General features: G+C 39.1%; 1 protein-coding gene across 19 annotated transcripts in view; it reads left to right on the top strand.

Annotated features, from left to right (window-relative positions):
• ERC1 (ELKS/RAB6-interacting/CAST family member 1) overlaps positions 1 to 27,036 on the top strand; it is a 394,021-nt gene that overhangs the window by 9,514 nt on the left and 357,471 nt on the right. For 17 of the 19 annotated variants that reach the window (XR_009565564.1, XM_030834798.2, XM_030834806.2 and 14 more), the window contains exon 2: positions 24,196 to 25,020. The exons of 1 other annotated variant lie outside the window; for it this stretch is intronic. Coding sequence is in view for 16 of the 18 variants with exons in the window: in XM_030834798.2 (XP_030690658.1) it covers positions 24,352 to 25,020 (669 nt within the window). In the remaining 2 variants the exon portion in view is untranslated. Of the gene's footprint in view, positions 1 to 24,195; positions 25,021 to 26,854; positions 26,960 to 27,036 lie in introns of those variants that run through there. One more of the 19 variants, XM_060306590.1, reaches the window with a different exon arrangement.

Here is a 27,036-nt window from a genome sequence, read left to right on the forward strand (position 1 = left end):
TCATGCCCCGGTCCGGGAAGATCCCACATGCCGCGGAGCGGCAGGGCCCGTGAGCCATGGCCGCTGAGCCTGCGCATCTGGAGCCTGTGCTCCGCAACGGGAGAGGCCACAACAGTGAGAGGCCTGCGTACCGCAAAAAAAAAAAAAAAAGTGCTCAGTGATAGAGTATGCATATGTGCAGTTTTACTAGATAAGTGCCAACTATTCCTATGTAGTTGTACAAACTTACATGCCCTGAAGCAGTATTTGAGAGTTTCTTTTTGTTCTCCATCCTTGCCATTATTGTCAGTGTTATTAATTTCAGCCATTCTGGTGGATTGATTTATAGTGGTCTCTTATAGTTTTAATTTGCATTTCACCAGTTACAAATGAGGTTAAATACCTTTCTGTCTTTTGGTCATTTGGAGAACCTTTCGTGAAGTGCTTATTCAGATACCTTGCTCAGTTTTCTGTTGGATTTTCTTTCTTTTTCTAATTAATTTATAGGAGTTATGTATTTTGGAAATGAGCCCTTCTTTGGTTATTTGTGTCGCGAATATTTCCACTCTGCTCTATGGTTTGCTGTTTTGTTCTCTTAATGGTGTCTTTTGAAGAACTGGATTCTTAATTTTAGTGTAGTCCAGTTAATATTTTCCTTTATATGGTTAGTGCTTTTTATGTCCTGTTTAAGAAATCTTTTCCTACTCTAAGGTCATGAAGTTACTCTTTTGTTATTTTCTGGAAGTTACCTTTCTCATATAGCAGCATGATCTGCCTATAATTGATTTTTGCATATGCTGTGAGGTTTATTTTTTTCCCATTTGGTTCCTGATTTTCTCAGCATCATTTATTGACAGTTCCTCCCTTTTTCAACTGCTTTGTAATAAATTGAGGCTCTCTGTTGTGTTTTACTGATTTCTCTATCTTGGTCCAGTGCCAGTCTGTCTTAGTTACTATAGCTTTATAATAAGTCTTCATACCTGGTAGAGTAAGTGCTCCCACCTTGTTTTTTTCCAGGAATGTCTTGACATTAATTGTCGGTCAGTGACTGTCATGGTCAGTAACAGGAGTGGTATCAGCATAGAGACATATAGACATCAATGGAATTAAGTAGAGAGTCCAGATATAAACACACATATATGGTTAATTAATTTTCAACAAACGTGGGAGGGTAATTCAGTGCAAGCAAGGATAGACTTTTCAACAAAGGGTACTACAACAGTTAGATCTCAGTATGCCAAAAAAAATGAACCTCAAGCCTCACCGCATAGGAGAGTCTTTGAGACCTTGGGTTAGATATGACACCAAAAACATGACTCATAAAAGAAAAATATTGATAAATTGGCTTTTATCAAAATTAGAAAATTTTGCTTTTCAAAAGAATTCATTAAGAAAATACAAAAGACAAATCAGGAGAGGATAGTTGCAAATCATATACCTGGTAAAGGACTTAACATTCAGAATATCTAAAGAACTCTTACAAAAAAAAAAGATAAACATCACCCCCCCAAAATGGGCAAAAGATTTGAATAGGCACTTTACCAAAGAAGATATATTGATGGCAGTAAGCACTTGAAAAAGATGCTCACCATCATTATACATTAGGAAAATGCAAATTAAAACCACAGTATGATGCCACTGCATACCCACTAGAATGGTAAAGTCAAAAGATTGAAGTACCAAGTATTAGCAAGGATGTGGAGAAACTGAGATTCTTATACATTGTTGATAGAAATGTTAAATATTACACTCATTTTGGAAGACAGTTTGGTAATTTCTTAAATTAAACATGTATTTACTGTATGTCCTCAACCATTCGACTCAGGTATCTAGCCAAGAGAAATGAAAACATATGTCCACACAAAGACTTGTGTGCAGATATTCATAGCAGCATTCTTCTTTTTTTTTTTTGCATTATTCTTAATAGCAAATCTCAGAAGCCATCCAAATGTCCATCAACTGATGAGTTGATAAGCAAAATACAGTATATTCATATAATGGAATACTACTGAGTAATAAGAAGGAACAACTACTGATACATTTAGCAACATAAATGAACCTCAAAAATGTTTTGCTCAGGGAAAAAACTGCCATTTATAATTTTATTTACATGAAATTTCTAGAAAAGGCAAATCAGTGGTTGCTGGGGCAGCTAATTCTTCGCTGTGAAGTATGGTGTTGTCAGGCACACACACAGGACAAGGCAAGGCCAAGGCCAAGACCAAGGCCTGACTGATTTGACTGGTATAGATACAATGAACGCTTCCAGGTTAGACAGTTTATCACTTACATGGGCAGTGGAGCCAAAGGTGCCAGCTCTTTATGACTCTTGTCCCATAGGCCAAAAAGGATGACACCAAAACAAAACCATTGCTGATGACTACAGTGAGCTGTGGGGTGCCCTATCGCTAAGGAGCCCATTCTAATTTGCCCCTATGTGGTTTCATATTCTACAGCTCTGTTCTGAGATGTGTAGGGCTGAAAGTCTCCTGCCTCATCAGACTCCAGGCAGCAATGAGAAACTCTCATGACAGCCTCCAAGGGAGAAAGGGGAACTGTGGGAGATGGCCCGGTAGCTGCCTCTTGTAGGCCTCCCGTCCTCTCCTGTTGTGGGCGGTGGGGCGGGGGTGGGAGTGGTGCATGGGGGGCAGGAGGAGGTCAGAAGCGTTCTGCCTAGACTCAGAATGCTGCAGGTCACCAGACATGCAGCAGCAGAGGTGCCTGTTCCCCTACAGACACTTATGTGCCTTTGCACCTATCCTTTGTTAGATTGAGATAGTTTCCTTCTCTTCCTAATTTGTTAATATTTTTAATCATTAATAAATGTTAAAATCTACCTGATACATTTTCATATCTATTGAGACAGTCTTTTTTTCTTTTAACCTGTTAATGTGGTTGATTACACAGGTTTTAAAATTCATTTCTACCTGACTTTTTCCCCTTGTGTTATGTATATGTATGATTTTTCTCCTCATACATATAGAATTTACTGTTGCTGACCTTTTCTTTCAAGGAAGAAAGACTAAGTTGAACTTATGATGGATCAGTAAGAAGTTATTAAAGATCCGAGAGGCTCAGGATTTCTTCTGAAACAAAAAGTAGCTGTGTTTTGCAACAGTCTTTTTGCGTACATCCCTTCAGATCTTTCAGGACCCATCCCTTCAGATGCCACACAGGTGACTTTCTACCCTCATGGCAGTATTCACTTCGCTTTCATTAGTGGCAGATAATTTCGAATATTTCAGATAGTTTTGCATCCCTTTCTAAACTGCTGTATCAAATTTAGGCTGAATTTTGCTTGATATTTTTCTCCCATGCATAAGTAGAAAGTTATAAAGTAGAAGAAGTTATTGAAAGTGGTGTTATTGGACATTTCACTTGATTTTTCTGGTGGTTTTTCTAGTGGTTTGCTGTTAATTTTCTAGTATTGCCAAGTTTCTGAATCCATTCTGAAATAATTGGAGTACTGCTTAGGCTTAGTATTTCTTGATTTTAATAGAGCAGCAATTTCTATCTATATTCCTGGTTATTGAAAATAAGTTAATTGAATATGGATATAGGGACTTCCCTGGTGGTACAGTGGATAAGACTCCACCCTCCCAGTGCAGGGGGCCTGGGTTTGATCCCTGGTCAGGGAACTAGATCTCACAACCAAGAGTTCGCATGACACAACTAAGGAGCCGGTGAGCTGCAACTAAGGAGCATGCCTGCCGCAACTAAGACCCAGCGCAACCAAATAAATAAATAAAAGTAAATATTAAAAAAGAAAAAAAAATGGATATAAATTATTCTTTAGGTTTAAACTCACAAATGCAGATAATATAGTATGTATTTCTACATAGCAAGTTTTTTATATGCCTTTCTTAAAAGCACCAATCAGGATTTCCTTGAAATTAGGGGTTGATTCTTTACTTAAATTCATATTAAAATTCTTCTAAATAATATAGCAAAAATATCTGCTTTACAAATTTTTTATTTTCATAGTTGTCCCAGAGTACACATCTGTTTCCTTTTTTTCTTTTTTCCCTTTTCTTCCCTCATTCAAAAAATATTTATAGAAACTCTAGTATGCTTCATTTGTGTACTGTGTATTGTGTTCTGTCTTAGCAATATAATTTTTGAGACAGTCTCTCTGCTCTCAGGATGCTAGAGACATTGAAGGAGACAAGTACACAGGCAGTTTTAATAGAGCATGATGAGGGTTAATGATATGAGCAAGAATTGGGAGGTGGACGGGAGTGGTGAAAGATGAGGCTGGAAATGGGGCTTGGATCATGGAGGGCTTTGTCGATCATGTTAGAGTCTAGAGTTTTACCTTGGGGCAATGCCAAGACTTTGGAGACTTTCGTGTAAAGGAAATAACAAATTTTATTTACATTTTACAGGGAGTGGGTAGGAGGAGGCTAAGTGAGGAGGCCAACTAGGAGGCTGTGGCCTTAATCTTGTTAAAAGACTGAAAAAGAAAGTAGTGACAGTGGGGATAGAGAAGCATACCGAAATGAAAGCTTTAAAGAACACAGGGCTGGCTAATTGAATATCTGTCTCTGTGTGTGTGTGTGTGTGTGTGTGTGTGTGTGTGTGTGTGTACTTTCGTGGGAGAAGGGGCAGTTGGTGGTGAGGCAGGAGACTAAGGTGACTTCCAGACGTACAGATGGAGCAGGTAGGTTAGAAGCAGTGCTGCCTAATACAGTAGCCATTATATATGGGTATTTAAATTTAAACTGATTTAAATGAATTAAGATTTAAAGATTTAAAATTTAGTTCTTCAGGTGCACTAGCCGTATTTCATGTACTCAGTAGCCAAATGGGACTCGTGGCGTCTGTATCGGATGGTGCAGATATAGAACATTGTCATTGTCACAGAAAGTTTTGCTGCTTAACCCTGGTCTGCAATTTTTGGTACTGACTACCTCTTCCCCCAGAGGAAAGTCAAAATAATAGGTGGTATTCTCCAGTCTCCTAAGAACTCTGTCTCCACAATAACCTAGGGATTCTGTGAGTCAGAAACAATTATCACCACCACCATCCAGTCATCATCAGATATGCAACACTTTCATGAACAGAGAAGGTTCTGTAGGACAGCACTGCCCTAGAGGGATGGTGATGCCATTCATTGAGCTATTGATGGCTGTGGTGAGGGCAACAGGAATCTCTAGGAAGGGTACTGTCCAGTAGACATGTAGTATGAGCCACTTACGTAATGAAAATTTGAGTGGCCACATTATAGAGTAAGAAGAAATGGTTAGATTTCATAATTTTATAATATATTTTATTTAACCCAGTGCATCCAGAATGTCATTTTCAACATGTTGAAACATGTCATTTAAAAAATTATTAATGAGCCATTTTACATTATTTCTTCATGCTAAGTATTTAAAATCAATTGTATACTTTTATAGCATATCTTAATTCAGATGCAAAGATTGTATCAGAAATACTTGATCTGTAGAGTTCATAAAAATTTACAGTTGAAAAAATAGATTCACATATCCAGCTTGTTTCAAACATGCTTAAAATTTTCAGTAACTGAATTACCAGTTTTTACATTTAACTTTTGATTACAATAAAATAATATTAAAAATTCAGCTCCTCAGTCTCACGAGCACGTTTCAAGTGCTCAACAGCCGCATGTGGCTAGTGGCTACCATTGGCCAGTGCAGCTCTGGAATAATCAGTTGCATTCACTTGATAGTTGGGAATTCGGGTCTGGAGCTCAGGTAAGAGGTGTAGGAATAGACAGGTAGATGGTGGGGACTGTGAGGAATGTGGAGATAAAAAAACAAGCTTGATTTAGGACAGCCCAATATTAAGTTCTCCGTGCTCCACTAAAAAAAGAAATCTGGGGCTTCCCCGGTGGCGCAGTGGTTTGGAGTCTGCCTGCCGATGCAGGGGACACGGGTTCGTGCCCCGGTCCGGGAAGATCCCACATGCCGCGGAGAGGCTGGGCCCCTGAGCCATGGCCGCTGAGCCTGCGCGTCCGGAGCCTCTGCTCCGCAACGGGAGAGGCCACAGCAGTGAGAGGCCCGCGTACCGCAAAAAAAAAAAAAAAAAAAGCTGTAAATCTATCTGGTGAGAGTAAAATAGTAAATGAGAATGCAGCATATTGCAGTGGTTGAGAGTCTGAGTTTAGAGTCAGATGTGTGATCTTGGGCAACTTACTGAGCCTTTCTAAGCCATAGTCTCCTCATCTAGAAGTGGGATGATAAAGTCTCTCTCCTGAAAGGTTTGCCAGAAAGGTTAAAGGAAGTATTCATGGCAAGTATTTACCATGTATAGTGCCTGTCTCCTCATTTCTTAGTTGCCATTTTTTGTGGAGTGTACCATCAATTTAATAATTTATTCTTTTTTTAGGGAAAAAACCCTATTTTAATTTTACATGTTGTTATGAGCTGAATCCCAATTTCTGAAACTTTAAATTATGAGGAAAAGTATATCTTAAAATAGAGGAAATACACGTATTATTCATACTGATGACTGCTCATTATGGTCCATACACTATGTTAAATGCCTTATACAATGATATTTTGTTTTTTTTAATGTGCAGTGTAACATGGTATTTCTTTTGTAAAGTTTCACTTAAGTGGACTTTGTAGTAGAAAAACTGTTTTAATTCTGGAACCTTGAAATGTATTATATGGTCACATTCTTTCTCTTGGTTATTCCAGGAACTGGTGAATTCTGCTTGAATTGCTTTGGATACTTTTAAATTTATGATTTCATTGTATTCTGGGCTAAATCTATAGAATTTAAGAGTCTATAATTCAAAAAAAAAAAGAGTCTATAATTCTACATTTGGGTACAAACATGTAAGGGATTATGATGAAAAAAACCCCTTGGTAATTCATGGTATTCAGGGAAGCATGGTAACAAAGAGGAGAAAAATGGACTCTACTAGGTCAAAGAGGAAGGAATTGTGACTTTTTTAAAAAAGTAAATTTGTTTATTTAATTTATTTATTTTTGGCTGCGTTGGGTCTTTGTTGCTGCACGCGGGCTTTCACAGAAGTGCTGTGCTGGGCAGGTTTTTTGACACCTGGTCCAAAAGGAAGAAATGCTCACCTTAATTTACAGTGGCTTAAATATTGTTTCTTTTTAAACATTTTTTTCTTTCCTTTTGGAAAATTTTGGCAACTGTTAAGAAGAAAGTAAACAGATTTCCTACCATTCTTTTTGCTATGCTTATATGTATACAGTTGATCCTTGAACCAGTGGGGGCCTCTGACCCTCCCTGCAGGCGAAAATCTGTGTATAACTTACAGTTGGCCCTCCATGACAGGGATTCCTCCACGTCCGCAGATTTAGCCATCCATGTGTTGTGTAATACTGTAGTATTTACTGTTGAAAAAAAAAATCCATATGTAAGTGGACCCATGAGGTTTAAACCTGTGTTGTTCACGGGTCAACTGTATTTTCAAAATTGAGAGTATGCTGTATGTCAAAATGTGTGTCCACTTTCACTTACCGTATTATAAACTTTTTATGACAGACGTTGGTTATAAATGTTTTTTGTAGATGGCATGTTAAATCATAAAGATTTCACTTAAACATTTTCCAACTGAATGAGTACTAGTAAAGCTTGTATATCATAAGTCATAATGTAGCTGGTTTTCTCTACATTTTGGGTCATTTAAATAGATGGGTTTCCTGTTTTTGGAATTATTGGATCAAAAGATATGAATGTTTTTAAGACCCTTAACCATTTTCAAACTTGCTGCTTCCCAAATGCTCTTATTTTTTTAAGGATGAAAATAAACACTTTCGATACAAATGCTTTTATTATTTTAAGGAAGAAAATAAAACATTGGGTACTTATAATTTTTCACTTAAACTTTTAAATTTATGAAATGTTTCAGACATGCCAAAAGATAGAATTGTCTAATTAATAAATATCTGTGTACTCACTACCTAGTTTAATAAATAATTGTAGAGTTAAAAACGTTTTGCATAGCTCTCGCTGGTTATAAATGTCTTTACCAACAGTGATGTGAATGTTTACTCTTATCCAATAACACAGGTCTGTATCCAGGATATTTTGGGCCAGAATTCAGAATTTCTCAGATTTTAGAAAGGTGATGTGATGCATATACTATGTATTATCTAACTTTCCAAGCAAGGTGGGGGGCACCCTCCAATTCCTTCATCAAACACATTGGTATTTCAGTATGAGTTCAGATGTGATGTTGTCACCAAATTATTTACAAAATTTTGGGGTTTTCAGAGATTTTTAGAATTGAGATACGTGGTTGGGAACATGTGTGTCTATTCAGTGTATTTGTTCAGTTTAATCAGTCTGGTAGGATTTGTTGAATTGATCGTAATGTAGTATGAGATGTGGTATAAAATGGAAGACAATGTAACTACCTCCAAACAATTTAATATTTTAGGATTTTTAGAAATCAGATAGCAGTGAGGACTGGAGTCATTGGGGAAGGCTACACAACCTAGAACTTGGCTCTTTTGAACTAAGTAGCTCAAGTTGCTGATATAAGTAGAGAACAACTGTGATTAATAAATAACCTTGTGTTTGCTTTAAGTATCTGCTTGACAAGATATTTGTCATGGTGAGAACTTTGATAGACCTTACAATTAACTTGATTAAATGATTGATAACAATTATTAAAAACCACAATTACCTTGATTGTAACTGAGTTACTCAACCTTCTCACCCTTCCCTAAAAAAGAATGAAACAGCAGCTGTGACAGGTGTGTCATGGCTGCTCCTTGCAGAGGTGCTCTTTCTTGTTGGTATGTCATCAAAACTGTGCTGCTTTAGCCTCACAGTTCTATACTTTTTGGTCTTCAGGAGAATCAGATTAAGATCGTACAACCTGATGTCTGGTGTTAACAAAACCGATACGCTACATGCTGAGGGTGGAAGCAGAGACATCTGTGCCTCCTTTAACTTGTAGGGTTGTTTTTAACCTCCTAGTAAGGGGCCTAGCCCATTCATTACCATATTATAGTGTTGAATGGTTGAGGGGCTTATTGAAGCCCTTAGTTGTAGGGAGACTTTGTGTGTGAGTAAAAGTAATACCTGCTCACTGTTAAAACCATTGAAAAATAAAAGAAAAAAAGAAGTACCTATATATACAAGGGAAAAAGTAGCTCTATCTGACCTTTCAGAAATAGCTTCTTGCTATCCAAATCATTTCTGTGTGTTTGCCAACATACATGTCTATACTTTTGTCTACTGATGAGCTTGTATTATACAGTTCTTCTGTAACTTGCTTTCTTTCCCACCTCACAGTATGTCATAGATGTCTTTATAGAGATTGTCAGATATAGAGATTTACTTAAAACTTTTGTTCACAGCTGTGTTCTGTTTTATAGTGTGGAGATATGATAATTTATCTAACCAGTCTCTTGGTGGAAATCTAAGTTGTCTCTTTTTTGCTGGCACAAAATAATACAATAATTGAAGTCATTGCACATATATCTTTAAACTTGTGAAATATGTCTCACAGAGAATAATTTTAAAAGTGAGACTTCTAAGTCAGAGGGTATACACATGTAAAATTTGATAGATTTTGTAAAATTTTACTTGAATTGGATTAAAAAATTTTGGTCTATTGTTAATCTTTTCATAGAGGACTTAAGATAGCAGCACATTTCTTGTCCCTAGTGACATATTTAACCCTTTAACAAAATGAACAGAATCTTAAAAATGTTGGGGGGGAGGAATAAATTAGGAGTTTGGGATTAACATGTGCATGCTACTGTATATAAAATAGATAACCAACAAGGACCTGCTGTATAGCACAGGGAATGCCACTCAGTATTTTGTAATAACCTATACAGGAAAAGAATCTGAAAAAGAATATGTATATATGTATGTATATATAAACTGAAGCACTGTGCTGTACACCCGAAACTAACACAATATTGTAAATCAACTGTACTTCAATAAAAAATGTTGAAATACAGTGTTTTAAAATATTCAACTCAATTCAAAGAAAAAGCACTTTTCTTATAGCAGTTAAGATTGAAGTTTTTCAGAAGGAACTTTACTGAAGAACTAAGGGAGAAAAACTCAAAATCCCCCCCTCCTTCCTGCCCCCATGTATAGAAGGGTTTTAAAAATAGGAGAAATGAGTTAGTAAAAGCAATAAAAATTTTATAATTACAGAAACAGGATACCACTTTTTAAAAAATTCTAACTTAATGTTTAGTTGACATTTGCTTGACTGATAGATCTCATAGGGTATGTAGATTCATTTCCTTCCACTTCAACTCTGTCTCAGGTTGATGCTGGAGGATGGTTGTTGTATAAAGATACTTAATGTCTAAAGTAGATTGGCTTTGGTATCCTTGATGATCTGACCTTCCCTCTTCTTTTCTCCCCTCCCCTTCCTTCCACAAATCTATTCATCTATTTACAAACATGTACTTATTGAATGCATACTGTGTGCCAGGTATAGTAGTAAGGGCTGTGCGTGATACAGTAATGAACAAGGGTGTGTGTGTATAAAAATCCTATTTTCATAGACTATGATGTAATAAGAAATATAGACAACATGTAAAGAGGGTAATTGTAAATTGTAGTAAATCCTTGGAAGGGAACAAATGGAATTGTGTGTTCTCTGTAGTTCCAATTGCTACTTGGTTCTGCAGTGAGTGTTGTTTATGTTATCATCATATTGTAAACTGTTTATTGGCTTTCTGTCTTCAGATTTGATTTGTAGACAAAGAAAAGACAGTTATAGATCAGAAAATAAATGTCACATACCTATACAATGTAACAGTAACGGTGTAGGTCATAAATGGGAGGTAGCTGGGTGTATTGGAACTCTCTGTTCCTCATCATATACTGAGATGGTGGTGGGAGGTTAAGAGTTTAAATTTTATGGAGGAAAGTTAAGGTATATTAGTTAAAATTATAAAGATAACCATTAGAAAACTAAAAGTAAACTATAATTCAACAAAAATTGGGAAAAAAAGAGGGTTATGAACAAAATTCTTCACCTTTTATGGGGAGAGACTCAAGAAAATGTATTTAAAGATTTAGATAAATCAAGAAGTAGATACTTATTCCTTAATTTAATATAAATGTATTGACTACCTTTTATGTGCCAGGCCCCATTCTAGGTGCTGAGGTGCAGCAGTGAGCAGAAAAGGGAACAGTCACTGTCCTCGTGGGGCTTTCACTCTAGTGAAGGAGACTGACAATAAACAGAGAAGTGGAAGAAATTGTGTATTATATGGTAATAAATGTTATGAAGAAATAAGTTATGGAGATTAAATTTAGTGATCAGGAGTCAAACAATTTAGAGTTATGGAGGTAACCACTAGAATTAAAAGCAGAATGGTCAAAAGTAGTTATCTCTAATGAGGAGAACTCACTGGGGAGAGACTTACTTTTTATTGTTTGAATTTTAATTTCTACATACATCATTTAATAGTAACATTTAATGTCATAGGTTAAATACATTAATAACACATAATACCAAAAAGTGTACCAAAAAGTACACCAAATGACTCCAAATATGCTTGTGATTTTTTAAAGATTATTATTTAAATGAAAAGTCATAACATCAAGACCACAATAAAATAACACTTCATATTCAGTAGGATGACTGTAATAAAAAAGACGTATAGTAACAGGTATTGGTGAGGATGTGGAGAAATTGGGCTCCTCATAGGTTGCTGCTAAGAATGTGAAATGTTGCAGATGCTTTGGAAAACAGTTTGATATTTCTTAAAAAGTTAAAACAGTTTTTTTTTTTTTTTTGCGGTATGCGGGCCTCTCACTGCTGTGGCCTCTCCCGTTGCAGAGCACAGGCTCCGGACGCGCAGGCTCAGTGGCCATGGCTCACGGGACCAGCCGCTCCGCGGCACGTGGGATCTTCCCGGACCGGGGCACGAACCCGTGTCCCCTGCATCGGCAGGCGGACTCTCAACCACTGCGCCACCAGGGAAGCCCAAAACAGAGTTTTTTTGTTTGTTTTTTAATTTATTAATTTATTTATTTTTGGCTGCGTTGGGTCTTTGTTGCTGCACGCGGGCTTTCTCTAGTTGTGGCGAGTGGGGGCTACTCTTCGTTGCGGTGCACAGGTTTCTTATTGTGGTGGCTCCTCTTGTTGCGGAGTACGGGCTCCAGGCGTACGGGCTTTAGTAGGTGTGGCACACAGTCTCAGTAGTTGTGGCTCGCGGGCTCTAGAGCGCAGGCTCAGTTGCTCCACGGCATGTGGGATCTCCCCGAACCAGGACTTGAACCCGTGTTCCCTGCATTGGCAGGCGGATTCTTAACCACTGAGCCACCAGGGAAGCCCAAAACAGAGTTTTTGTTTTTGTTTTTTTTGGCCGCACCGTGTGGCTTGCAGGATCTCAGTTCCCTAACCAGGGATTGAACCGGGGCCAGGGCAGTGAAAGCGCCAAATCCTAAGCATTAGATCACAAGGGAATTCCCTAAACAGAGCTTTTATATTGCCCAAACAATTGCACTCTTAGGTATATACCCAAGAGAATTGCAGACTTTTGTCCACACAGAAACTTGTACACGAATGTCTGTAGTAGGATTATTCATAATATCAACAACCCAAATGTCCATCAGCTGATGAATGGATAAGCAAAATGTAGAATATCCATACAGTGAAATACTGTTCAGCATAAAACGGAATGAAGTACTGATACGTGCTACAAAATAAAGGAACCATGAAAACATTATGCTAAATGAAAGAAACCAGACACAAAAGCCCTCATATAGTATTTATATGAAATGTCCAGAGTAGGATATTAGAATATGGAGCTCTTATCAAATGAAAAATAACCCTCTGACCTCATGTTCCTCCACCCTCAATTTGAGAATGTCTATCAAAGTGAACTGCTCTTATTGATGATGATAATGTGTCATATCCCTTAAATATGTTGGGTTGAGAAAATAAAATTAAGGATCATCAGTAGACTGGAAAGAGGCAAGACTGTATAGGCAAGGAGACTGTTTTCAGAGATTGTTGTGATAGTACTGGCCACACAGGATGAGTCAGCAGAGATAGAAAGGAAATATATTAGAAAGATAAGCTTGATGGAAAGGAAGTATATTAGAAAGATAAGCTTGATGGTGCACAGTGATTGATTAGTTAATGGGAAGCTGAATAGAGGAGTGAAAAGGGGGAGTCAAAATGAATTCTATCAAAATAGGGAACATAGGAGGAGAGGAGCATATTTAGGGAAAATATATGTTCAGTTAGAGCCGTTGAGCTACCTATGGGAAATCTTGGCAGATATGTACAGTAAGTAGTTGATCACGTAAGTCTGCAGCCCAAGGGAGAAGCCAGAGTTGGGACTATTGAGATAACCTAAATTAAAATAAGTACCTACTTAAAATAGGTAATAATTGAAACTAGTTGAAACAGTGGCTGTGGATGAGATTGCCCAGGAACATGTTTGAGGACAGTGCTCTAAGGCATACACCAGTGTTTTATCCGTATTTTTTAAAATTGAAGTATAGTTGATTTACAGTGTTCTGTTAATTTCCATTATGGTTTACCACAGGATATAGAATGCAGTTCTCTGTGCTATACAGTAGGACCTTGTTGTTTATTCGTTCCATATATAAAAGTCTACATCTGCTAATCCCAACCTCCCATTCCATCCCTCCCCCAACCCCCTCCGCCTTGGCAACCACCAGTGTGTACTCTATGTCCATGATTCTGTTTCTGTTTCGTATATAGGTGCATTTGTGTCTTATCTTAGATTCCACATATAAGTGATATCATATGCATATACTAGTGTTTTAAAGGTAGGCGGAGGAAGAGGAGCCAATAAAATGTAGTAGAAAAGAATTGTCCTGGGGAGATAATAGGAGTAGCAGAAGAGTATTAGACAGACCCAGGTAAGAGTTTCAAGGTAGAAGTGTTCAGTAGTGGGACTTCCCTGGTGGCGCAGTGGTTGAGAGTCTGCCTGCCATTGCCGGGGACACGGGTTTGAGCCCTGGTCCGGGAGGATCCCACATGCTGCGGAGCAACTAGGCCCGTGCGACACGGCTGCTGAGCCTGCGCTCTACAGCCCGTGAGCCACAGCTGCTGAGCCCACGTGCCACAACTACTGAAGCCCGAGCACCTGGAGCTCATGCTCCGCACTGGGAGAGGCCACCACAGTGAGAAGCCCGGGCACCGTGGTGAAGAGTGGCCCCTGCTCACCGCAACTAGAGAAAGCCCGCATACGAACGAAGACCCAACGCAGCCAAAAATAAATAAACAAATAAATAAATTTATTAAAAAAATAAAAAGAAGTGTTCAGTAGCATCAAATGCAGTAGAAGTGAAGAGAATCCATTGAATTTGGCTATAAGGAAATCATTCTGGCTTTATTCTAGAAGTGGTAGTGGGAGTTTTTAGTACCTAGAGCCTTATCTATACCATTTCTGTTGGATATCTTTACACTGCCCTTCCCAAAATTGGTTTATTGTTTTGTCCTGATTATAAAAATAGTATGTCTTCATAGAAGAAAATTTATGGCTTGGAGAGGAAGTGAGATCATCACCCCCAAATCTTACTACCCAGAATCGTGTATCCTGCTGTAACATTAAAAACACAAACTCAGGTGGAATCTGTGTGTATAACTTTTTCTTTTTTCTGCTTGGTTTGACAATAGATCACAAATACCTTTCTCTGTTGTTAAGTATAGAGTGACATCATCATTCGTAATGACATGGTGTATTTTCTAGGTCTTCTGTAGCAAATTACCAGAAACTTGGTGGCATAGAACAATAGACATTTATTCTCTCATAATTCTGGAGGCTAGAAGTCCAAAATCAGTGTAGGCAGCGCCTTGCTCCCTCTCGAGCCTCTAGAGAGGACCCCTCGTTGCCTCTTCCTGGCTTCTGGTGGCTCCTGGCAATCCTTGGTGTTCCTTAGCTTGTAACCGCATCACTCCAATCTCAGCCTCCCTTCTTGCTTGGTCTTATTGTGCGTCTCTGTGACTGAATCTCTCTCTTTCCTCATAGAAAGACACCAGTTGGATTTAGAACCTAACATAATCCAGTATAAACTCATCGTAACTTGGTTACATCTGCAAAGACTTGATTTCCAAATAAGGTTACATTCTGGCGTTTCTAGTGGACGTGAATTTTGGGGGGATGCTATTCAACTCATTATAGATAGTAACCCATCTTATAGTTGTACCTTAACTTACATAGCCAGTACCCCATTGTTGGACATTGAGATCGTAACTTTTCACTATTGTGACCATAATGGGGGCAGGGATAACGCATGTAGTAGAACCGAGGTGATCCAGCTGGACACCTTTTGGTACCCCCTTGCCCCATCTTAACTGTGAACGGACATGTGAAGCAGCCCTGGCCTGAGAAGGACATGCCGAGGGCCTATTAGGAAGGAGTGTTTGGATTGCCATCAGGTAAGCCACTAAGCCTTGCTGGGTGCAAACTGAGGCTGGGTGCCGTTTAGGGTAGTGGAGGAGGGAGAGATGAGACCATTTGTGCTCCTGAGACCAGCGGCAGCTCTAGTTTCTTCCAGTAACCTTCCTCTTCTCTGATCCCCTCAAGAACAGAGGCCTGTGAGAATCCTGGAGAAGCTGCTTCCCGTCCCTGTGTGCAGAAGTGACTGCAGGGTGAGGGGTGGACTGTGGCAACCATGGAGGTGTGCGTTCAGGTCTCCTTCCATCGGAACCCCACTGCCTCACTTTCTCCACTGTATCGCCTCTGCACTTCTGTCACAAATGAGTTGTCCATATATGTATGGGTCTATAATTACTCTTTTGTTTTTTTTTTGTGGTACGCGGGCCTCTCACTGTTGTGGTCTCTCCCGTTGCGGAGCACAGGTTCCGGATGCGCAGGTCCAGCGGCCACGGCTCATGGGCCCAGCCGCTCTGCGGCATGTGGGATCTTCCCGGACCAGGGCACGAACCCGCGTCCCCTGCATTGGCAGGCGGACTCTCAACCACTGCGCCACCAGGGAAGCTCTATAATTACTTTTTAAATCATAAAAGTAATTCATATTCATGTTAAAACCTCAGTGCAGAAAAGAAAAATGTGAAAACCCGCTTTTCCCCACGAATTCTTGTATTCTTTTTATAAATTTAAAAATGTATGGTACTGGCACAAAAACAGAAGTATAGATCAATGCAACAGGATAGAAAGCCCAGAGATAAACCCACGCACATATGGTCACCTTATCTTTGATAAAGGAGGCAAGAATATACAATGGAGAAAAGACAGCCTCTTCAATAAGTGGTGCTGGGAAAACTGGACAGCTACATAAAGAATGAAATTAGAACACTCCCTAACACGGTACACAAAAATAAACTCAGAATGGATTAAAGACCTAAATGTAAGGCCAGACGCTATAAAACTCTTAGAGGAAAACAGAGACAGAACACTTTATGACATAAATCACAGCAAGATCCTTTTTGACCCACCTCCTAGAGAAATGGAAATTAAAACAAAAATAAACAAATGGGACCTAATGAAACCTAAAAGCTTTTGCACAGCAAAGGAAACGACAAAAAAGACAAAAAGACAAAAAGACAACCCTCAGAATGGGAGAAAATATTTGCAAACGAAGCAACTGACAAGGGATTAATCTCCAAAATATACAAGCAGCTCATGCAACTCAATATCAAAAAAACACCCTAATCCAAAAATGGGCAGAAGACCTAAACAGACATTTCTTCAAAGAAGGTATACAGATTGTCAACAAACACATGAAAGGCTGCTTAACATCACTATTCTTTAGAGAAATGCAAATCAAAACCACAGTGAGGTATCACCTCACACCAGCCAGAATGGCCATCATCAAAAAATCTACAAACAGTAAATGCTGCAGAGGGTGTGGAGAAAAGGGAACCCTCTTGCACTGTTGGTGGGAATGTAAACTGATACAGCCACTATGGAGAACAATATGGAGGTTCCTTAAAAAACTAAAAATAGAACTACCATATGACCCAGCAATCCCACTACTGGGCATATACCCTGAGAAAACCATAATTCAAAAAGAGTCATGTACCACAGTGTTCATTGCAGCACTATTTACAATAGCCAGGACATGGAAGCAACCTAAGTGTCCATCGACAGATGAATGGGTAAAGAAGATGTGGCTCACATATACAGTGGAATATTAGCCATAAAAAGAAACGAAATTGAGTTATTTGTAGTGAGGTGGATGGACCTAGAGTCTGTCATACAGAGTGAAGTAAGTCAGAAAGAAAAACAAATACCGTATGCTAACATATGTGTGTGTGTGTATATATATATATATATATAATCTAAAAAAAAAAGGTTCTGATGACTCTAGGGGCAGGACAGGAATAAAGAAAGACACAAGACGTAGAGAATGGACTTGAGGACATGGGGAGGGGGAAGGGTAAGCTGGGAGGAAGTGAGAGAGTAACATTGACATATATACACTACCAAATGTAAAATGCATGGCTAGTGGGAAGCAGCTGCATAGCACAGGGAGATCAGCTCAGTGCTTTGTGACCACCTAGAGGGGTGGGATAGGGAGGGTGGGAGGGAGACGCAAGAGGGAAGGGATATGAGGACGTATGTATACATATAGCTGATTCACTTTGTTATACAGCAGAAACTAACACAACATTGTAAAGCAATTATACTCCAATAAAGATGTTAAAAAATGTATCTTGTATATCTTGTATCTCTTTTCTTATCACTACTTGCAGACTTAACCTTATTCTTTTTAATAGCTGCACAGTATTCCCGTAATTATATAGACTATTAACCAGAGTCTTGTTACTTCAAAGAAGTCTGCAGTTTATTTTTACTCAGTTTTCCCACTTGTGTGAAAATATGTGTAAGATAAATTCCTAGACATGCAATGACTAACATTTATTGAAAACCTACCAGGAACCAGATATTTTATACTCACTCACTAATTTGATCTTTTTAGCTATCCTTTGAGAAAGATGATATGCCCATTTAATAGATGATACTGCGGCACTGTGAGATTTATTTATTCGTTGAAAGCTACAATGTTTAAATGGTGGAGCTGAACCAGCCCAAGCCTTCCCTTCTAGTTGCTACACAACTAAGCCTCAGGAGCACGATAAGAATTACTTCACAGCGCGCTTGTTAGGGTGAAATGTAAATATTTAAGGTCTATGCATTGCATTTTGTTTTGTACATTTTTATACTTACCCTGTAGAAAAGATTTCAGGTTACATTTTTGGTTTCATACTTAAGCAGAATGTTACTAATATGCTTTAATACAGAGGGCAGCAGTGTTAATTAAGGAGGAAAATATAAAAACTACCATGTCCATGTATCCTGAGCACTGTTGCTTCATGATTTGGAATTGTATTTTTAACTTTTGCCATTCCACTTCATTTGGGTAAGTTTAAAAAAAGTGACTTCATTGTTTTAAGAATTAACCTAGGGGGCTTCCCTGGTGGTGCAGTGGTTGAGAGTCCGCCTGCTGATGCAGGGGACACGGCTTTGTGCCCCAGTCCGGGAAGATCCCACATGCCGCGGAGCGGCTGGGCCCATGAGCCATGGCCGCTGAGCCTGTGCGTCTGGAGACTGCTCTGCAACGGGAGAGGCCACAACAGTGAGAGGCCCGTGTACCGCAAAAAAAAAAAAAAAAAAAATTAACCTAATCTTTTTGAATGTTGACTGTCTTGTATATCTTAGAAAAAAATCTTTGCTTATAGGTGTATGTCACCAGAACTGAATTCTTTTTAGTTTTTTTGACTTTCTTTTCTGAGAAACAATTGTGCCTTCTCTTGATAGGCGGCCCCAGTATTTTAAGGCTTTCATGTTGTTTTAGAGTTAAGAATGCTTCTTTGGTGAACTTGAAGAGCTCTAAAAATTGTAAATTTTTTATGGGAATATGGAAGTAGGAATTGATGGTGGAACTATGTTGTTAATAAACACCAAATTTAAGATAAACCAAATTTCTGGTAATGTTCTTATCAGAATTAGATTTTAGGATCTTTCTAAAAAACCTAAATCTGGGCAGACTTGCAGAGATTTAAATGCTGTGCTGGTGTTTTAGGTATTTTTTAAAACTCAAAATATAGGATAAAACAACTCATTTTAGGTAGTTGATAAATCTGGCTATGATACTAACTTGACAGAGATTTTTCAGTATTGAGAACAGATACGTACACATAGGCATGATATTTTCTGCATGATTGCTGTGTGTGTTTGTGTGTATGAATTAAAAAATTTTCTTAGAAGATGAGGGGTATTAGTCTGTTCTTGTTGAGCTTATGCTGTTTTCTTGGAATTAAGATTTAGGTACAGAATTCCCTATTCTTTTTTTTTTTGCGGTACGCGGGCCTCTCACTGTTGTGGCCTCTCCCGTTGCGGAGCACAGGCTCCGGACGCGCAGGCTCAGCGGCATGGTAGCTAACTCCCCCACAGCGAGTGACCCAAGAGAGTGACCAAGACTTAAGTCCCAGTGTCTTTATGAGTTAGTCTTGGAAGTGATACATCATCAGAAGCAAATCCTTTAAGTCTAGTACACATTCAAAGGGAGGGGAATTTTGCTTCCCCTCTTGAAGGGAGGAGTATCAAAGAATTTATTCAGGTACCTTAAAACTACCACAACTACTTGTCGGGAGAGTGAGTCCTCCATGGGTCTCTTCTTTCCTGCATGTCCTGAATGCGAGGGCCTGACTGCTCTTAACGTGGGTCGTTTCTCAGGATTGTGTTTGCAGCGAGCCACCTTGAGGGATGAGGTAACGTCTCCCGTTGGGGAAGACCAGGCTTACTTACTGCTTGCTGTAAAAGTGGTGGATTTCCTAAACTCAGCGTTCCTCTGTAAATCCACTGCATGTGTAGCATCTGTCTGGGCCCCCTTGTGTCACCTTGTGGGACTTGGGGGTAACAGGATGCTTATACTGCTGGCTGTGCTGTGAGTAATAAAGTTCTTTGTCTCTGACTCAGGAGACTCATGTGTTCTGTCTGATAAGTAGAAGGAGAAGGTTTGAAGTAACCACAACAGATACTAGATAGGGAGCTAACAAAATATTGGATAGGAAGCAAACTAAGGGACTTGTCGGACTCTGGGGCCAACACTATGGGCCCAAACTGAACAGATGCATGATTTTTTCCAGCAGCAGTCAGGACTCCAGGTAGGTAATTGGTGAAGGTGTTTCTTTTGGATTAATCAAGGGCAGGGGAGTTTGGAATGTGAAATTATTTTTTTCAAACTTTTGTGGTATAATTTATGTACAATAAACTGAACATATTTAAAGTCTGTAGTTCAATGAGTTTTGACCTGTATGTGCCTGGGAAGCCTCACCCCAGTCAAGATAGTGAACATTTTCATCACTCCAAAAATTTCCTCCTACCCCTTCATGATCCGTGCATCCCTCAGCCCCAGTCCCAGGCACATACTGATGTACTTTCTGTCATAATGGAGTCCTTCTAGAATTTTATATAAATGAAATCACATGGCTTAACTTTTTTTATTTTCTGGTCGGAATTATTTTTTGTTAGCTGTTTAAAGTGCAAGAATTATTATCTTGTGGTGATGGATCTGGCAGATTTTTGAAAGTAATTAAACATTTTGAAGCCCAGTCTTCCCTGAAGCTCATATTAGAAAGCCAGAATGAGGGCTTTAGACAGAGCTGGTGAATTCTCTTCTTTTGTTGTAGAAATGAATATAGTTCTGATAGCAACAAAAGACTCCACATGCAACTGGCATTTTGGGTCTGAAAGTGGCTTGAATGTTAGAGTGCACCCGCTAAAGTTGAAAACTCGATGTGGATTTTTGTTGCTGGATCTTAGCCTGTTTAATAGTGTGGCTTAGTTACTTGACTACAGGAAAATAGAGTTTTGCACAAAAGCACAGTTGGGAATTTTTTTCTTGACTGTGGCACTTTAAAGTTCTGATGGCATGATTCCTGAGACTCTGAATTATTATTCTTTATTTTGTTAGTTTTCCTTATTTTGTTCTTTTTGCCCACCATCTTTTAAAAAAGACTTTCTCCTTAATAGAAAGATAAATGTGATTATTGAAGCATTACACCATGGAAAACCTAAGGTGTGCCTTAAAGTTTAGGTTTAGAGTCCTAGATTAGCAGGACACCCTGCCTTAAAACTGGAGGCCTTTAATATCCTACGGACAATTGAGGTGTTAACATCAGCAGATGATGGTGGATAAGCATAGTAGTTAAGGGTTTCCAGGGCTCTGGAATTAGGGCACCCTACCACTTAATAGCTAAGTCACTTAACACCTATAGGCCTCACTTTCTTCATCTGTAAAGTGGAGCTAACGACAATGCCTGTGTTGTAGGGGGCTTATAAATATTAAATTAAATCTTATAAAATTCTTAGCACAGTGCCTGACATATGGTAAACACTTACTGTATGTTAGCTTCTGTTATCATTCAAGGGATTCTGGGTAATGAATAGCTCTCTTATTTTAAGCAATATTCAGATGACTTAAAAAAAATAAAAAACTTTGCATCCCTCTTTGGTCTTGAAATAGAGTTCACTTGAACAGTAGTGTGTCACCTACCTTACAGTCCAGATTACTCATGAAAAGGAATGTTTACTTTCTGAGGTAGGTTAGTCCTGGGAAGGAATTTCCTAACATTACTAGTAGAATATTGCAATATCTGAACTTGGTGTACTATTGCTATTTCTGAGACGGAAGGTTCAGACTCTGTGTTTTTCCTGTCCTGCTTGTTGTTACCTTAGGTCTATCTTTAGTGGTCTATCTTTACTGGATCACTAGAGACGAGACTGCCAGTATATTCATATTTCTGAAGATCTTTAACTTGTTTGAGTTTGGTTCAAACATACAGACCCTTTAAAATCTTTTGACCATGTGATTTACTTGGATTGCACTCTCAATTGCATATTAAAATATTATTTAATATGTTGAAATCTGTTTCTTGACCTAAGCCAATTCTTTGGTAGAATGATATTAGGAAATCACAGAGACCTAGTTTAGATCTGTACTGATCTATGTTTGAGAGGAGTGTAGAAGGTAGATAGCTATGATATGTGTTTTTAAAATGTCTTAATTACTATACTTGTAGCATATGGACATATTTTCCTGTTAAAAGATGGAAGCATTTGAGTACTGTGCGTCTAAAGCTTTACAAGGGAAGCTAAAGCCTCCACACACGTTTCCCCCCAGGCTCAGAAGGCAAATTCCCTTCCCATCTAACCGCTGCTCTTTCAAATTTGGCGTTTCTCATGTAGGAATTCTTTATACATTTTGTATACAAATCTTTATACATATGTTAGATATTTTTTCACCAAGAGTTTGGTTTTTCTTTTAATTTTTGGTGTATTTTGTCATTTTGACATGATTGAATATTAGTCATTTTTCTTTGTTTTTTTGCCTTTTGTTTCTTATTTAAGAAGCCCTACCTTAACTCAAGTTCACAAGGATATTCACCTACGTTTTCTTCTAGTACTTCTTTAAAAATTTTTTTTATTTTTATTTTTTTGAGGTACGCGGGCCTCTCACTGCTGTGGCCCCTCCCGTTGCGGAGCACAGGCTCCGGACGCGCAGGCTCAGCGGCCGTGGCTCACGGGCGTAGCCGCTCCGCGGCATGTGGGATCTTCCCGGACCGGGGCACGAACCCGTGTCCCCTGCATCGGCAGGCGGACTCTCAACCACTGCGCCACCAGGGAAAACCCTTCTAGTACTTTTTAAAAAAATTTATTTATTTATTTACTTATTTTTGGCTGCGTTGGGTCTTCGTTGCTGCGCGCGGGCTTTCTGTAGTTGTGGCAAGCGGGGGCTACTCTTTGTTGCGGTGCGCGGGCTTCTCACTGCGGTGGCTTCTCGTTGCGGGGTGTGGGCTCTAGGCACACGGGCTCAGTAGTTGTGGCTTGCGGATTCTAGACCGCAGGCTCAGTAGTTGTGGTACACGGGCTTAGTTGCTCGCAGCATGTGGGATCCTCCTGGACCAGGGATCAAACCTGTGTCCCCTGCGTTGACAGGCCGATTCTTAACCACAGTGCCATCAGGGAAGTCCCTCTTCTAGTACTTTTAATAGTTTTAAAATTTGTATCTTTAATGTACATAGAATTTATTTCTGTGTACTGTGTGAAGTAGGGATGTAATTTATTTTTTTCCAAGAGCACCAGTTGTTGGAACTCCATTTATTGAATGATTTGTCCTTTTCTCACTGTTTTGAAATGTTAACTTTTAGCATCTACTAAATTCACATATATAATTTAGAGCCTATTCTTGGCCATTTCTGTGCAGTTTTAATCACTATAGCTTTAAAAGGCTCCGAGTCCTTATGAGAAATCCTAGGGGTCAGATATGGTTTTGGAGTCCAGGTTTTTTCCCCATAATGCCCAGTGGGCGTTATGCAGTATCCTGTAATCATACACATTGTTTTCCCAGTGACGTGTACGAATAATCACACTAGGTGAGATACGTATAAACAGTAAGTGACCTCATATCAAATCCTGCCAGGTTTTACCACTAAATAAGTTAAAAAGAAAAAAAACCCCTTACTTTCAGAGTTTTAAAACACTTCTGCATTGCAAATAAAGGATCATGGACCTATAATGTGTCTTGCTATTTAGGGGACATCTTCCTTTGTTCTTCTGTTTCAGATTGTTTTGGTTATTGTAGTACCTTTACTCCTCCATTTGCATTTTGGAGTCAGCTTGTTGGGTTATGTGAGGAATCCTGTAGAGATTTTCATTGGCATGTGGAGTAGCTGGGGAAGAATGGACACCTTTACAATGTTTGTCTTCTCCTCCGTGAACATGGATAACTTTCCTTTTGTTCAGGAGTGTTTTGTAGTTTTTCCAAAAATTCTTACACATTTTTGTTATATTTATATAGCAAAGTGTCTTTATGGTTTTGTTGCTCTTGTGAATGGGATCTTTTTTTAATTGCATTTTCCAGTTGTTATTACTAGTGCACAGAAAAGTACTGATATGTATATATTGATCTGTGCCTAAGCAGTTTGTTGAGTGAGTTCTCTTATTGGTTCTCGTAGTTGTCAGCTGATGATCTTGGATTTTCCAGTTAGAAAAATCATATATTCAAGCACTGAGTTTTATCCTTTTCTTGCCAATGTTTACAGTCTTATCTCTTCTTCTTTTCCCTTTGCTTGGTATGGTTTCAGTATTCAGTTTCGAGACATGTTGAGTGTTTTTACAATGATGTTTACTGAGAAATAAGTTACGCTGTAGACAGGGGCAGGAGTAAATAGATGATCGAAGGGGAGGTCTTGCTCAAGGGGGGCAATGAAAAGTGTCTGAGAGGGGAAATGTTTCTTTCTGGAGGAGTTAATGTGTGATCTTTTCATTACAGATATGGTGTAAGCTATTTCTTCAAGATTGGGCAGCTGAGGACCTGGTATTTCTGATTAGCCTTCAGCAGACTTATAGCCATAGAGAAACCTCACAGAGTTCCGTATTTTGTTTTCTGCTTTACACCTTTCCTGGCACCTGAATTCATCTTGCAACCATGTATGGAAGTGCTCGCTCAGTTGGGAAGGTGGAACCAAGCAACCAGAGCCCTGGGCGATCACCTCGGCTTCCACGTTCCCCTCGCTTGGGTCATCGTCGAACCAATAGTACAGGAGGGAGTTCTGGGAGCAGTGTCGGAGGTGGCAGTGGGAAAACCCTTTCAATGGAGAATATCCAGTCCTTAAACGCTGCCTATGCCACTTCTGGCCCTATGTACCTAAGTGACCATGAAAATGTGGGTTCGGAAACACCTAAAAGCACCATGACCCTTGGCCGTTCTGGAGGACGTCTGCCTTATGGTGTGAGGATGACTGCTATGGGCAGTAGCCCCAATATAGCTAGCAGTGGGGTTGCTAGTGACACCATAGCATTTGGAGAGCATCACCTCCCTCCTGTGAGCATGGCATCCACCGTTCCTCACTCTCTTCGTCAAGCAAGAGATAACACAATCATGGATCTGCAGACACAGCTGAAGGAAGTATTAAGGGAAAATGATCTCTTGCGAAAGGATGTGGAAGTAAAGGAGAGCAAATTAAGTTCTTCAATGAATAGCATCAAGACCTTCTGGAGCCCAGAGCTGAAGAAAGAACGAGCCCTGAGAAAAGATGAAGCTTCCAAAATCACTATTTGGAAGGAACAGTATAGAGTTGTGCAGGAGGAAAACCAGGTTAGTTATATATATATGTTTGCCTTTCTGTATTCTGTATTTATGAAACAATTCATGTACATAAATGAAATGAGCCATTCTTTCTCTTTTCTTTCTTAGGTCTTTCCCTTCTTGGTTCATTTATTTTCCTTCTTCCTGTTTTTCTTAGTATTTTGTGCTCTCCATTTCTTCGCCTTTTCCAGATTGGTCCTGTGCTTTAATTTTTTTCTGGCTGCCATGTCTGCTTGCTCACCATTCTTGCTTGTTTCTTTTCCCTAGCTTCTCTTTCTCTTCCTCTTTTCTTTCAGCATACATTATCTTTTTTCACTTCTTAAGAGAATGTAATTTTGCCACATGCTCTAAGATCCATTATCAAAATTGTTCAGGCTGTGTAACTTAAGTGGGGTATAGCGTTAAGATTTACCATAGTAAATGTTAAAAAAGTCAATCTTAAAAAAAATACCTATCACAAGGCCAATCAATATCTTGACAGTACAGAACAGAAATTAATTTTAAACAGTTAACATGGACATTGTACATATTTATTAAGTACCAACAGTGAGTAGCAGCTCTTTCTCTTGACATTTAGGAAAGTTTAACTTCAGGATCCTTTTTTAAAACAATTCTTTAATTCTTCAAATTTGAGGATTTAAGGTGGAAGAAAGGCAACTTGCTGTGATTGGTTATATATAAAATATAAATTAGATTTTGGTAGAAGTTGAATGTTAAATTGAGGTTATTGAATTTATCATTGAATTAGCTAGCCAGTGTACCTTTTTGATGGTGCTGAAAATATGCCTGTCACCAAGACGGTTTTAATTATCCAGCGACCTGGAAATTTCCAGTCCATTTTAACGAGAAAAAAAATTATTGGCTTACTTCTTTATTTTCAAATAATTCAGGCAGCTAATTATGCTTATACTTTAAAAGCTGTTTGGATAAAAAGCAGTGACAATAACCTTTCTAATTATCAAGCTACATTCAAAGGCAAATATTTGAATCTTCTGAAAAGACTATGGTGGGAACTCAGCACTTTAGTCCGGTGGAAGTGAAACAGTCCACAGAGCTCTGATGCCAAAAAAACCATATGTGCTGAAGGAGGGTGAACAATGCCTTATCGAGATTCCGCCCCCTGCCCTAATTACACACCAGTGCTGGCAGGAGTGTATTCTTCCTGCACCCACTATAATTACCACACAATCCTAAAATTGTATAACTTTGGTCCAAAAAATGAAGGGTGCAATTTTAAAGTAAAGTGAGACACTGCAATGAGATACAGAGAACTGAGAATGCTAATTAATAGATTATAGTGAGCCGGCAGTGGGCCCTAATTAAACTCTGCATTCATTACACCCTCCATAGCCCTCAGAGGTTGGACATTTTCCACTTTACAAAGAAGATTGGTTTAATAGGATTTACAGTAATTAAACAAATTTCCCCATTTCAGTTTGAGATTGGGGATTTAGACACATTCTAAATGTTTGATCTGATTGGACCACAGAGATCTTGGTCTAGAATCCTATCAAATGAAAAAACACATTTGCTTAGAATTGCCTAATGTGTATGGTTCATTATTAGGAAGTCCTTTTAGAAGATTGTTTCAAAAATAAATATCCAGCTGTTTTTGTTACTGAACTTTCAAGTACTGGTGTTGGAGAAATGGAACAATATATGTTTTAACAGGAAAAGGCTTTTCTTTTTCTTTTTTAAAATTGAGAATGAGAAAGTCTTTTTTTTTTTTTTTTTTTTTTTTTGCGGTACGCGGGCCTCTCACTGTTGTGGCCTCTCCCGTTGCGGAGCAACAGGCTCCGGACGCGCAGGCTCAGCGGCCATAGCTCACGGGCGCAGCCGCTCCGCGGCATGTGGGATCTTCCCGGACCGGGGCACGAAGCCTGTCCCCTGCATCGGCAGGCGGACTCTCAACCACTGCGCCACCAGGGAAGCCCGAGGAAGGCTTTTGGTGTGTTTACTTGATGAAGAATAAAAGTCCAGCTGTGAGCTTGGTTATTTGCAAAGCAAAGGCTTTGGATGATTTAT

The sequence above is a fragment of the Globicephala melas genome, chromosome 10, assembly GCF_963455315.2.
Source record: "Globicephala melas chromosome 10, mGloMel1.2, whole genome shotgun sequence".
Classification (NCBI taxonomy): domain Eukaryota; kingdom Metazoa; phylum Chordata; class Mammalia; order Artiodactyla; family Delphinidae; genus Globicephala; species Globicephala melas.